The sequence below is a fragment of the Pteronotus mesoamericanus genome, unplaced genomic scaffold, assembly GCF_021234165.1.
Source record: "Pteronotus mesoamericanus isolate MK-2021 breed Mesoamerican mustached bat unplaced genomic scaffold, CSHL_Meso_final contig_169, whole genome shotgun sequence".
Lineage (NCBI taxonomy): Eukaryota > Metazoa > Chordata > Mammalia > Chiroptera > Mormoopidae > Pteronotus > Pteronotus mesoamericanus.
Window position 1 is genome coordinate 6,677,001 of NW_026555068.1, and position 15,013 is coordinate 6,692,013.

The 15,013-nt window shown below is 36.9% G+C and overlaps 1 protein-coding gene across 1 annotated transcript in view; it reads right to left on the bottom strand.

Moving 5' to 3' along the window:
- The window catches only part of LOC129064649 (disintegrin and metalloproteinase domain-containing protein 5-like), a 100,721-nt gene extending 87,100 nt beyond the window's left edge, over positions 1–13,621 (bottom strand). The window contains exons 1-4 of the mRNA XM_054565769.1: positions 13,506–13,621; positions 10,723–10,761; positions 8,648–8,829; positions 2,918–2,956 (exon numbers count right to left, since the gene is read on the bottom strand). Of these exons, the coding sequence (XP_054421744.1) occupies positions 2,918–2,956; positions 8,648–8,829; positions 10,723–10,761; positions 13,506–13,621 (376 nt within the window). The remainder of the gene's footprint in view (positions 1–2,917; positions 2,957–8,647; positions 8,830–10,722; positions 10,762–13,505) is intronic.
- Positions 13,622–15,013: the final 1,392 nt, after the last annotated feature.

Consider the following 15,013-nt stretch of genomic DNA (forward strand, 5'->3'; position numbering starts at 1 on the left):
TCTCGGTGAGACACTCAGTAGCATCCATTGACTTCTGAAGAAATGACCAGTTACTGCAGAAAAGAACAGAGACACACATGCTTCAGGTACCGAGAGCAAATAAATTCCCTCCCACAGCAAAACACACAAACGGTCGGGGTGCGGCCAAGTGAAAAATTCACACGGCAGGAAAAAAGCTCTAGCAAGAATCCGTACCATTTTGCTTGTGATATTATTTGGCTATAACTTACTCTACCATTTTCTGTGATTTCTGAAGGGTCATATTAAATTAAAAGTATTTGCAGATGAGAAAAACTATCACTTTTTCCACATACAACAAAATGTTCATGAATATAACAATTAAGTTAATCTTTGCATTGTTTAGAAATTTAAATACATGTTAATTTTACTTTTGTTGTATCTTGTAGCAATCATTTTTGCTCTTCATGTTATAAACAGTATTTTGGCACTTGGAAACTCACAGGCCTTAAGCATTGTCACCTCAGCGCCTAATGGATAAAATGGCCCTGATTATCAATTCATTTTATAAACTAATTTACATGTTTTTTATATTAGACTCAACAGTTTAATTCCATTCTATCCTCAAGAACAAGTTCCTTACAAACTTAAGATAACTTTATGAAACTGAAGAAAAAGGCTAAGTGATTTAAATACCCATTAATAACAAGACTAGTAAAGATTAATAAATTATTTTTGGTGTACTACTTTACCAATTCATCTACCCAATAAATAACTTAGGAATTAATCATGGATTATGAATTTCATTTTAATTTCAAACATGTAAGAGACATCTTTTAATGCACTTACTTTGTGTTTTACAGTTGGATAGTTTCCTGTCATTTGGATCTAAATAGATAAGGAAATAGTACTTTTAGTTTGATACAATACAATCTGACAAACTTACAATTTTCATGGCAGTTTCTTCCTCTTTCCTTTCAAAATTTTGGTAAAAGAGAAATCATTGCCAAATTTATATTTTTATATTATCAAACATCAAATTAAATTATTGGGCCTCTTTCTTATTTTTATATTCACAAATTTCTTATGTCAGAGCCCCCAACAAAAAAAATGAGGAAAAAAAAGAATAAATTGAAGGCAAATTAAATGAGGTTAATTGACAGAGAAGATAATACAGATAGTTAAATTAGCAAGAAATTTTAGTGATAATATAGTTTTATTCTTTTCATCCTTTCCCTATCAGTGCTATTTTTATATCTTCAAAACTTATAGATCTTTCCTACTATTCTGATCTCCAAATACCCCTATTTAATATAGTTGGTTCTCGTCCAAACCAATAAAAAGATTTGAATATCCAGACTTGTGAGTCTACTGACATGTACAGCTCATTAGGTTTCCAGCTTTTTAAAAAAAATTTTGTTCTGGTAGTGTTTACTCAAGAAGTTGGTTTTAGCAACATCTCCCATGGTCTTTCCAATTTGAAAAGACACTGAAAATACAAATTTTAAAATAGGGAAGAAAAAGAAACAGTAAAGGACAACAACTATGTCTGCTTAGCTTATTAAATTTAAGTGAAAAAAATAATCCAAGAATGCTTTTATTGTGTATGCTAAACAGAAACTAATGGGTTAACATTCATTCCAAGTTACACTCTTCAGATGCAATACATGTTGTTCTATAAATGATGCTCTTGACTATCCCTCGGTTTAGTTGAATACCACTTCTAGAAAAGGATGGTATGTGAACGACACATTCTATAATGAGAGAGAATGTGAGAGGAAAATTGGAGTAGTTATAACATTAATTATCTGTATATGTGAAGTTCAAGAGTAATCACTCATTCATTAAACAAGTACTTATTGAGCATTTACTCTGCTTGGTGCTAACTATAAACTGGTTAGCAAAATACGTGTAGCCCTTACCCTCAAGTTGTTTCAGAATATACAGGGAAAATAATGCTTCTAGGTAAGCAAAAGGTTGGAGGAATTAGTGTTTGGCACCATTGCCACAAATCTCTTGGTAATGCTGACAGAGAAGAGAGATAATAAAGAAAATCAGTGTTTTTTCCTCCGTACTTGGTTTGGAGAAGGTAACTAAGGTCTATAAAGAGGTGATTATACATTTAGAGACATCCAAAAACAACAGAGAGAATAAAGAATACAGAATTTCTATGGTTTCCCTGATGGAGGAACTGACTTCATCGGGAAGGCTAGAGACCATAGAATGGTGGGTATAGCCTGAAAACTTAGCCTGAAGATTTACAAGATATTCTGGAAGACCAATGGATTGACTGTAACTAGAAAAAGATACTTCAAGGAAATATGCCAGACAGTACGAGAAAACTAAAACTCTATAAGGGAGAAAGAAAGAATTTATTTGAGTTAATACTTGTTCCTTGTAAGTACTGGATGACTTCAGAAGGGTCACAAGGCCACAGTTGTGGAGCATGGGAAACTCAACTTCAGAGAACCCTTGTTAACACAATCATGGGCTGTTGAGGGGAGGTGGGAAATGTAGAGTTCTAGTGCATTTATGATACTGACTCTTAGATAAACTCCGCCTCAGTGAAACTAATCATTGACTCAGTTCTTCATATTGAGTTTGTGAGTGTAAATGAAACCTGAACAAAAAAGTAATATTTCCCTTTGTGTATCCCATTACAAAGAATGCAAAACAAATGCCTTGCTTATGAGTTAGTTTCACAAAGTAATTATAAATACCTTGTCTCTTATTCGATTTAACTAGTTTTTTCCTATGTATCAAAAGAGGAAGCAGTCACTACAAATTTAGTCAACTGAAGAAAAAAGATTGACTTAATACTTGTTCCAAGAATGAGAGATATTTACATTTTAGTGCAGTACTTTATCAACTGTGGCTGCTCAAAAAAATATTAAGTGATTGGTTCGTTCTTATTTTTGACATATACTTATTTAAAAGAAATACTTCTTAAATGGCTTACCTGCTCGTATACATTTGGGCACTACTTTCTGACCTGGATCTGAATAAAAATAAAAGTAAAAGTAATGTCTAAAAGTTAATATTAAGAAACTTATCTACTTTAAGTGAAGATTAGGGCATTTTTATACCAAAACTAATTTGTATTAATACTTGGACAAGTAAATAAGTAGCATTCTTATTTACTCAACATCAAGTACAATATGCTGTTAAAAATTTTAAACCTCCAATAAGGAAAAGTATCAAGATATCAAAGCTCTTTTTTTCTTTTTCACTGCTAAGCACTTTCTTTAAGTTTGACTCTGAAGGCCTAAATTTGGCCTTCACGCTCCACGCTATCTTTTTATTCATTGATATGAAAATTGCCACATTTTACCAATTAAAACTCCCCTTTGCTCCTGGGCAACCTAGCAGACTGAACTGACAGGAAAATTTCCCCTTTCTATTCCATAAGGAAAATTTCCCCTTTCTCTTCCACAGAAAAGCTGATGAAAATAGCACAAAAATGTGAATACTCAACTGAGATTAAGAACCAGAAAAGACTTTTCTTTCTGTCAGTAAAGTATGATAAACTAGAAGTATAGAGGGAAAACAGAGGCTAACGCTGAATGACTACAAGGAAATCTGAATTACTCACACCCTAAAGGATGTGCTTTGACTAGGCTTAGCTTGGAAGGAGTTAAAGGCACAGCTGTTTAGATGTTAGAAAACTTGATTGAAGCCCAAGCCTAGTAGTCTTGAATAGAAAGAATAAAAACTATGGCTGCTAGGAATTTAACAGACAAACTGTCTCAGGCGTGTGACTAGAAAAGGATCACCAAGAAATGCAGAACCCCAGGCCTGTACCATGTACAGAGGCAAGAGCTCAATTTGTCAATTCCAATATCCAAAAATTAAAACCAGCAAGCATGCAAATTTTGAAACAGTCATGCCCCAAAAGAGGCAAACCGGAAATATGCTCTTTCTTCTGTATGCTTCTACAATTCAGGGCATGCAGAATTCCCATGAGAACAATCACTGGCCCTGACGATGAGTTGACAAGTCTAAATTACAAACTACTGCATGGTAAATGTCCATAGCCACAGCAGAGCAGAAAAATTCACACATTAAGGTCAACAGATAATAAGAAAACCTTTAATACAACCTTTAGGATCTCCACAGAGATGGAGTCAAAAGTAGAGCAAGAAAAGGATAGCTGTTAAGAGAAAGGGCGATAATGGGTGATTTGGAAATCCATGTGGATATCAATGTGAGACCGAGAGGTGGAAAAGCACAATGCATGAACAGTCATGTTAAGAAACGTGGAGGCTAAAAGGAGAAGATTCTCCCATAAATAGCCATTTAGGTTGAGAAAAGAAAAAGAATGGGGAAGAGTAAATAATTAAAGAGATAATGACTAAATTTTTTCCAGAATTAATAACCTTAATGCAGATATTTCAAGACTATATTGAATCCAGAGCTGGATAGATAAAAACCATATTATATCATGACATATCACAACAAAAGAACAAAAGACTTACTACGAAGAGGAAACCTTAGAAGCACTTAAAGAAAATACATATTAAGTGGAAGGGAATAAATAAATTAATCAGATTAACAAGTGAGGTCTCAATAATGACAGTATATGTCACCTTACAACACAAAATATACTAAAAGATTGTAGAAATTGACTCTCAACTAAAAGTCTGTTAATCACCTAAGCTATCTTTCAAAGATGAGTGTGAAAAAAGACATATTCAGACATTAACACAAAATACTTATAACCACTAGCTAAAACTAAAAAGATTGTACTTCAGAAAAAAGGAAATTAAAGTAAAAACAAAAAATAAATTCAAGAATGACTAGTGATCAAAGAAATTAGTAAATATGTTGTTAAATCCTAGTAAATATTCATTTAACATAAAATGATGATGATGATAATAATAGTAGTAATAACAACAGTGACTAATCTAGGGGGAGCCATGTAGGTAAAAAAAAAAAAAAAACCCAGAAATTAAGAGTCAAATGACAATATGTGAGAGATGAATGACTGAAGTTTGCTGTTAAATCATCTCAGATTCTCCTGAGATCATTTAGGAAAAGAATGGAAATATTGATTGAATTTAGATATTTAAAAATTAATTATACTACTGTGGTATTAATATAAGCCACACTGGAATTAATCCAACCTCTCTTCATTCTTTGACTTCAACAGTCTTCCCCACTGACTTTCCATCAGTGAAAGATTATTCTTTAAAAAAAATGCAAATCTAATGATTTTTTTGTTCCATTTCATTATAAAAAATGACATTGGATTTTAATGGGGATTGCATTAAGTCTTGATATTGTTTTGCATAACATGGCCATTTTAACTGTTAATTTTTACAATCCATGAACATGGGATGTCTTTCCATTTTTTTGTGTTTTCAATCTGTTTTAATAATTCTTTGTGATTTTCAATGTATAGGTCCTTCACATACTTTGTTCAATTTACTCCTGGGTATTTTATTCTTTATGTTGTAATTAAAAAGGAATTTTTTTCATTTCTTTTTCTGAACTTTCATTGTTAGCACAAAATGCAATGGGTATTTGTAATTTCTTTTGTATCCTGATACTTTGTTTACTGTTTCTAATTGTTTTTTGGTAGAGTCTTTAGGGTTTTCTACATAAAGAATCATGTCATCTGCAAAAATGCAATCCTGAAAAAAAAAGAACAAGGCTGGTTATCATACTCCTCGACTTAATTATACCACAGAGCAACAATAATCAAAACAACATGGTATTGAAAGAAAAAGAGACATATAGACCAACGGAACAGAATTGAGACCCCAGAAATAAACCCACATGTATATGGGCCTATAATTTTTGACAAAAGAGCCAAAAACATGCAATGGAAAAAAGAAAGTCTCTTCAATGAATGGTGCTGGGAAAATTGGAAAGCCACATGCAAAAAGAAAAGAAAGAAAGAAAGAAAGAAAGAAAGAAAGAAAGAAAGAAAGAAAGAAAGAAAGAAAGAAAGGAAGAAAGAAAGAAAGAAAGGAGGGAGGGAGGGAGGGAGGGAGGGAGGGAGGGAGGGAGGGAGGGAGGGAGGAAGGAAGAAAGGAAGGAAGGGAGGGAGATGAAGTACATTTACAATGTGTCCCCATGTATAAAAATTAATTCAAAATGGATCAAAAACCTAAATTTAAGACCTAAAATAATATATTACATAGAAAAAAACATACATACTAAACTTAATGGACCTTGGCCTAAGAAAGGATTTTATGAATTTGGCCCCAAAGACAAGGGAAGTAAAAGCAAAAATGAATGGAACTCCATCAAACTAAAAAGTTTCTGCACAGCAAAAGAAACCAACAAAATGAAAAGGCAATGAACAAAATGGGAAGAGATATTTGAAAACAACAGCTTCGACATGGGTTAATATCCAAAATATATAAAGAACTCATATAACTCAACACCAAACAAAAAACCCAATTAAAAAAAATGGGCAGGGGACCTGAACAGACTCTACTCCCAAGAATACATATAAATGGCCAACAAATATATAAAAAGATGCTCAACAACACTAGCTATTAGGAAAATGCAAATCAAAACTACCGCCTCACACCTATTAGAATGGCTATTATCATCCAGACAAATAACAAGTGTTGGAGAAGCTGTGAAGAAAAAGGAACACTCATTCACTGCTGGTGGGCATGTAAACTGGTACAGCCATTATGGAAAACAGTATGGAGGCTCCTCAAAAATTAAGAGTTACCATATGACCCAGCAACTCCTATTCTGAGTATCTACCCCCAAAATTTCAAAGCATTTATGCACAAAGATGTATGCAGCCTTATGGTCATAGCAGCATTATTCACAGTGCCCAAAACAAAAACAACTGAAGTGTCCTTCAATAAATGATTGAATAAAGAAGATGTGGTACATATATATGAAATATTGCCATTTACGACATGGATGGATCTTGAGAAGATCATGCTAAGCAAAATGTCAGACAGAAAAAGCCATGAATCATACAATTTTCCACATAGGTTGGATATAAAACTGAATGCAAAAAATGAACAAGCAAGAAAAACAAATAAGAAGTCATAGACACGGACAACAGTACAGTGGCTACTGGAGGGAAGATGGATGGGGTAGTAAAGGGTAAAGAGGGTCCAATATATGGTGACGCACGACTTGACTTTGGGTGGTGGGCACACAATTCAATCTACAATCATATGTCCTAGAATAATGAATTTGAAACCTATGTAATGTTTTTATTTATTAAATTTATCAGGGTAACAATGGTCAATAAAATTATATAGGTTTCATGTGTGTAATTCTATAATACATCATCTGTACATTATATTGTGTATCCACTACCTCAAGTCAAGTCTCCTTCCATCACCATTTCCCCCGTTTTTCCTCTTCTACCTCCTCCCACTCCCCTTTCCCTCTGGTAATCACCATACTATTGTCTGTGTCTATGGGTTTGTTTGGGGGTTTTGGGGATTAATCTTTTTATTACCCAGCCCGTAACGATCACCTTCCCCTCTGACAGCTGGCAGTCTGTTCTATATCTATGAGTCTGTTTCTGTTGTCTGTTAGTTTATTTTGTTCATTAGATTCCACATATGAGTGAAATCATATGGTACTTGTCTTTCTCTGACTCACTTATTTCCCTTAGCATGATACTCTCCAGGTCCATCCATGCTGGCAAGAAGGGTAAGGTTTCCTTCTGTCTATGGTTCAGTAGTACTCCAGTGTGTAAAGGTAGCACAGCTTTTTCGTCCACTCATCTACTCACGGACCCTTGGGCTGCTTCCTAATCTTGACTATTATAAGTTATGCTGCAATGAACAGAGGGGTGCACATATTCTTTCAAATTAGCATTTTGGGTTTCTTTGGATCTATTTCCAGAAGTGGAATTACTAGGTCCTAAGGCAGTTCCAGTTCTAATTTTTTTTGAAGTAACTCCAAACTGCTTTCCACAGCAGCTGCACAATCTGCATTCCCACCAACAGTGCAGGAGGGTTCCCTTTTCTCCACATCCTCACCAACATTTGCTTTTGTTGATTTATTGATGATAGCCTGTAAAATTTTGTTAACCAGTGTAACCTCATTAAATTTAGTAAAAATTTTAAAAAAACCTAGATGCTACTTCTGATTCTTTCATTAACAATCTTGATGACCTTGGTCAAGACAGAAACTATATGAGACTTGCTTTGATCATCTTTAAGGAAGAAGGTTCTAATATTATATGAATAAAAATTAAAATTCGACAACAATAAATAATAATGTGTAGACCATAAATGGGAAAGTAGTTGGGAGGTGGATTAGAAGTTTTCATGGAGAAATTTGCAAAAAAAAGGTTAAGTTAAAAGAAATTCATGTCTTGTGGGTGGCAAGGAAATAGTGAAGGACAAAAAATGAAAAATAGCTTAGTTTGCACATTAACTGGAATTTCCTCCTTCTCTTATGTACTTGTTTATAAAATGAGCTTTTATGTATTTTATGAATTTACAGGCTTATATTTCTAATGATAAGCAGGGTATTTATTTCATAGTTATGGATTAAATTGTGTCCCCCCAAAAAATAGGTTGAAGTCCTAACACCAGGTACTTGTGAATGTATCTTTATTTGAAAATAGGGCATTTACAGATGTAATCAGTTTAAGATAAGGCTATACTAGATTAGGGTGGGCCCTAAATCCAACCAAGGGACATTTTACAAGGAGAGAGAGATTTAGGGACGCGGACATTCACAGGCCTACAGGAAAGACGGCCACGTGGAGATGGGACCCGCGCTACAGTCACGCAGCAGCAAGCCAGGAACACCAGGGGTCGCTGGCAACCACGAGAGGCCAGGAGAAGGCATGGGACAGACTTTTCCTCAGAACCTCCAGAAGGAACCAATCTTGCTGACAGCTTGGTTTTGGACTTTTGGCCTCCTAAACTGTGAGACAAGGGATTTCTGCTGTGTTAAACGCCTTCCCCCAAAATAATAATCAATAAATGACCTGAAGACTATACTGGATGTTATGTCAGTAAAGCACAGCAACAGTGTCAAGTGACGTTATAAGAATTTAAATAAATATTTATCGCAAAAAATGTTCCCCTGGTGCACACCAAGCCAGAAGGCTAGACTAATGAACCAGCATTCCAAACTGTATTCCAACTGAAATAAACATTTTCCTATGGGTAATGCTATCATCTCTCACTCAGTGTAGGGGGATAAGGATCATAGGAGAGATGAAGTACATTAACAAGTGTGCCAGATGAGAGGTGATATAATGAAAGAGAAGAAATGCGGCCAGTTATATATTATAGATACATGGATGTGCGTGTGTATTTGTCTTTCTGTTTGTGGAGCAGTTTTGGTTTAGCTGCTTATGTGCATGTGAAGATTAAAAGTAATCCTTCATTCATTCAACAAGTACAGTTGACCCTTGAACAGCATGGGGGTTAGAGGAGTACCCAACCCTGTACAGTCAAAAATCTGCTTATAACTTGATTCCCCAAAAATGTAACCACTAATAGCCAATCGCTGACCAGAAGCTTAACTGATAACATAAACAGTTAACATCGGTTGTATGTGTCATATACTGTATTCTGACAATAAAGTAAGCTGGAAGAAATAAAACGTTATTAAGAAAATTGTAAGGAAGAGAAAATACATTTAAAATATTCAATGAATTTATTGAAAAAAATCCTTATCCATGTGGACCAGCACAGTATAAACCTGTGTGGTTCAAGGGTCAACTGTATTTAACACCATAAGCCGAGAATTGAGCTACATACTGACCATACAATGCTGAGCAAGAAAAATATGACCTTTACCCTCTAAAATGACAGAGAATGATACGATGTAAGTCCAAGATGAGGAAAAGTTTCACCGAGACCTCATGGCTGTGTTTGAACAATATATGATAGTTTTGTAACTCAGAGAGGACAAAATAATGAAAATCATTTTTTTTTTAGTTTGTTAATACTAACTCGTGACTCCAAAGTGCCACTATAAGAAGATCATAATAAATAAGAGGTAAAGGATAAGAATAGCAGGAATAGGTATTGCTGTTGAAGAGAAAGGCCTCTCTGGAATAAGATAAATTATACAACCTATTGTGCAACCTCAAAAGTTTATTCTGTGGATGTGGATGTGTTTTGGAATAGCAGTAGACTTTGGAAGTATCTAGATAATATAAAATGCCAGCTCCTATCCAAGTAAATAAATTCTTTAAGTCAGAGAAAGAAGAGTGAAAACTCCCAAATATTTTCTATCTGGAGAAGGACCCCAAACCAAAACTGTTAGATGTGGGAAACTAAACATTTGTTGTATTATTACATAGAGATATCCACCTTTCAGGTAATGGAAGGTAATCTAATTAAAACTCCTTTGTACTACTAAGAGGCTATGGAATATATAGAATTATTGTTCCTTTGTGATGTTTTTCTTCAGCAAATTTTTCTTAAGGGACCATGGTAAGCAATCATTAACTCAGCTATTCTTAGGCATACATATTGAATTTCTAGTTGAATCTCCAAATAAAGAAGTAAACTTCCCCATTTATGAGTTAGCTCCAAAAACATTACCAATTATCCAAGAGTAAACTCCCAATATACATTAACAAACTGGAGGAATGAAGACATGTATTTATACAGATCAGTGCTAGTTACTAGATTGGCAAATATTAATAGGTTTGGGTGTTGTTTGTTGTGTTTTCTTTGGTGCAGTAGTGTACCAATTTTTGCTGCTTAATTAATACTTACCAATTAATTGTTGATTATTAATTTGTTCATCTTACTTTTTAACATACTGATTTTAAGAAATACTTCCTAAGTCACTTACCTGGCAGTATCTGTTTGGCTGCTGCTTTCTGATCTGGATCTAAAAGAGAGTGAAAATAATGCTTCCAAGTTAATTCTTTAAAAAATGTGCCTTTAAAAAATGAATCTTAGACCATTTTATAACCTGAATTAACTTTTTTATACCACTAGTCACAACTAATGAATAACCTCAAATGATTACTAAATTAGGGTATGCAACTAAATAGCATTCTTGTTTAGACATATACCATGTTCATAAATAATATAAATTTCAAATCCCCAGTGAGGGAGAGGAGTAAGTAACACATTTGTTTTTCTCCTTATTAGTACCCAGGACAGAATATATGCTTGATCTTGAATGCCTGATTCTAGCCTTCAGGTTCCAACCAAGTGTTTTTTCCACCAATAACTGAATTACTGCAGATCACGATTTGAAACCTGCACTGCCTTCTAGACAATCAGGGATGACAGTGCCATGTCCCCCTCCCACCCCACACATGGCGAAATGGGGGAAAACCCAAGTGTACAGGAAAGGGACACTTCTAATATAGTTTTTTTTAAAGCAGAGAAAATTGAAAGCACAGAAGATAAATAGGAACTAAAGCTGAATTACTCCAGAGTTATGTAAATCGGTTGTATACATCAGCTTATAAGGAGTTGAGACCTTCTAGAAAGCTGGAACTAACCTTCTCTAAACCTGGAAGCCATGAAGGGCCACACCACCCATGAAACAGGAAGAGTAAAAGCCATTACCAATAGTCTTTAGGATAGGGCAGGGAAATTTCTTTACAAGTGCAGATGAAAAAGGACTACCTGGAGACACAAGAACCCTAAGTGCTTAAAATGGTTTAAGGATATGGATAACAAAAATACCACACAGAGAAGCAGAGACCTTAAGTCTTTAACAAGGATAGGTTCAGAATACCAGCTCATGCTTCTTTTGAATTCTAGAGTTCCAGGTCTAACCAGTGCTGTAAAAATTGGTGACTTAAGAGGGTAAAACATGAAATACTCTCTATGAGAGTATTCTAAAAGCAGGATATGTAGAATTCTCATGAGACAGTCCTTGCTGCTTAAAATGGCCTTGCAATCAAAGAAAAAAAGCCACCAAGAGGTAATGTCCACAGTCAGAACAAACTAAAGAATTCATATGACAAGAATTACAGGTAACAGAAAAGGTTGAAAAAAATATTTAGGATTCCTGTAGGGATCAATGAAGGAACAGGATGCATTAACCAAGAAATGACAAAACTAGGGAAAAAAAAAAGAATTGCTGATTTTTAAACTGTATAGAGAAATCATCCAGAACACTAGGTAAACAGAAATACAGGGTGGGGCAAAAGTGGGTTTACAGTTGTGAGTACCGGAAACACAGTTTATTCTTGTGTTATTATTTATTTATTATTTTTTATTTTATTTGTATTATTTATCTTATTATTAGTGTTACGGAAAGCCAGACTCAAGACACGATTCAGGGAACGGAGTAAGCCTTTATTCACACGCGCGGGCTCAGAGGAGGCAGTCTCCAAATCCTGAGCCCCGAATCGGGGTTAGATAGGGGTTTATAAGCCCTAGCATTCCGGCGGGAAACGGATGGGCTTCCCAGGTGGGGGAAGGGATTAGCATTCAGGTGGGAGATTGATGAGATTGATGTGCTACCCAGGCGGGGGAAGGGATGTGAAAACGGGCTACAGAAGCAGATGAGCAATGATTAACAGTTAACCTGGGAGGGGGTCTCTGGCTAGGCTGCTCCTCTTAAGTCATCTTGCCCTTATCATTAGGGTTATTATTTCATGTTGGGAAACGCCCTGTCTGGTTTCAGGAACTGTAACCCCGTCAACAGGCTGGAGGGCCCCAGGCTGGAAATAATCAGGAGGCCTTGGAGAAACAGGCTCCTGTGGAGACATAACCTGTCCCCGCGCCCCCCCCGCCCCCCCCCCCCGGGCCCCCGGCAGGGGCATTAGCTCCTGCCTCTCTGCTTTGCCATGGATGACTGGTGATCCATGTCGGGTAAGTTATCTCAAGCTGAGATATACAACCTGAGACAGATGCTGATTGAATATTGGCAGCAGACAAGAAATTGGGGGACATGGAGAAAGAGCAAAAAGGCACGTACCCCTCGGCTTGGCTTGGACATGGCTGGAGTCCTCATTCTACCCGAAAGAAGTCTCCTTGCCTCTTGGCAGCTCCCTCTCCCCCGCCCCGCGCCCTCGCCCCCGCCTGCCTCAGGCTCGAAACAATACCGGAGTCAGTCCTAAACCAGACCTGGCAGTTCCCAGGGAAATCAGACCTAAAAGCAAACTCTTTAAAGTGTGCTTTGTTCTTCCCTCAGAAGCTACAGCCCGCTCATGCTGGGAAGGAAATTTACATTATTCACAGACCGTAACCCCTTACCCTTGGGCACCCCTATGTTTACTACTCTCTCCTGTTTAGTTGTCTCTCTTGTTTACTGGTGTCCTCTCAGACCCAGGTAAATCGGTGTGTTCCTGCCATTTGTTTTCTTCAAAACATCACCTATTCTCTGTAAGCATTAACATACCGATGTAATGAGATAACCTGTGCATTCCTCTTAACCTGGCCCCACTGATAACCTTTTCAATAAAAGCCTTTGAACAAAGGGGCTCGGGGCCTTCCCCACTAGGGGGAGGTGCCGCGTCCCCTCTCCTGGCAAAGAGAGAAGTGTTTGTAACGACTCATGTTTATTCCCCGCATCCGTGACAACCCGGGACAGGCTCTGTGGGATTCAGAGCCCCGCTCCCGTCTCAGCGGGCCCGGAGGGTATCGCTCAGATTCCAGGGGCGTCACACTCCCTGCGACTTGCTCCGCCCCCCTGTGGCCGTTGCTGCCCAGACCCGGGGTGAGCGGCCACCCAAGCAGCACTCCCTCATCCCCCGCAACGGTGCACCCTGTCTCGCCGCCATGCTACAATTTCATATCCTTACTTATGACTTATCTTTTAGGTAATGGTGGCAGATAATTTAACCTACTTTTGCCCATCCCTGTATATAAAAGACAGGCTTAAAAAAAAATGGGAAAAAAATAATAGAAGATTTAGAATAGGGATACTCAATATTTGAAGAGAAAAAGTCTAGAGCTTTTCCAAAGTAAGCCTTCACATTGAAAGAAAACACTGAGTCCAGTTCATGATTTTTAAAAAATTGCCAGAATGAAACAAAATCTCTATGAACAAAGAAAAACTTTAGAGGCTGTGCTAGGCCAAGTTCTAAAGATGGCACCCTAAGACTCCCATTCTTTGGACACTCAAACATCCTTTAAAGTATTGCTCTGAAGAGAATTTGCAAATGTAATTAAAGCTCAAATCAGTTGATTATAAAATTCAGAGAGTTTGGTGGGCATGACCCAATTAAATGAATTCTTTAAAAAGAGAGTTTTCTCCTGCTGGTGGCAGAAGAGGAGGTGAGAGAGTCAAAGCCGGAGGAACACTTGACAGGCCCTTGTCTTTTTGAAGACAAAGAGAGGTACACGCAAGGTCATGCGGGTGTCCTCTAGGATCAGGAGGGGCCTCTAGCAGACAGACAGCAAGGAAATAAATACCTCAGACCTAAAACTGCAAGAAATTAGGCTCTGCTTACAACCCGAATGAGCTAAGAGCCTGCCTGGCCTTCCGGCCTTCAGGTCACGCTTGTGACAACCCAGACAAGTCCACCCAATTTCTGACTTACAGAACTTCAACATAATAAATGAATGTTGTTTGAAGTCACTAAGTATGAAAAGGAATAAATTAATTAACACACTAACAGAAGATTTATCATCGTCATCAGTAAATGCCAGGCGTCACTGACATCATCAAATAGCTGAGACAAAAGAACTCTCAACCTAGACGTCCATACTCCACAAATGCACATTCGAGAGTGAAAATAAAATAAAGACAATTCCAGGCAAATAAGATAAAACAACTTACTACACACAGACTCACTAATAGAATTTCTCAGAGACGTACCGCATTTCACAGCGTATAATGCGCCCCCATGTCTTATTACTACTTCCCGTGTATAATATGCATCCTTATTTTTCCCTCAAAAAGTTTGGGCAAAGAAGTGTGCATCATGAGTGGCAAAAATATGGTACTTCTTCAAACGGGTACTGAATATTAAAAGATTTGTAGTAGATTAAAATTCAGGAGTAACTAAACCCCAAATGATAAAATTACATAAAAGTGAGTGAAGGAAAGCATGTATGAGATCTGTCTGGAAAAAGTCCAGCCATTCTTAATATAATGAGAACAGCTGGCGTGATACCAATGTAACCTGGCAGCCAAGGACAGTGGACTGGAATGCACATCCATGAACAAG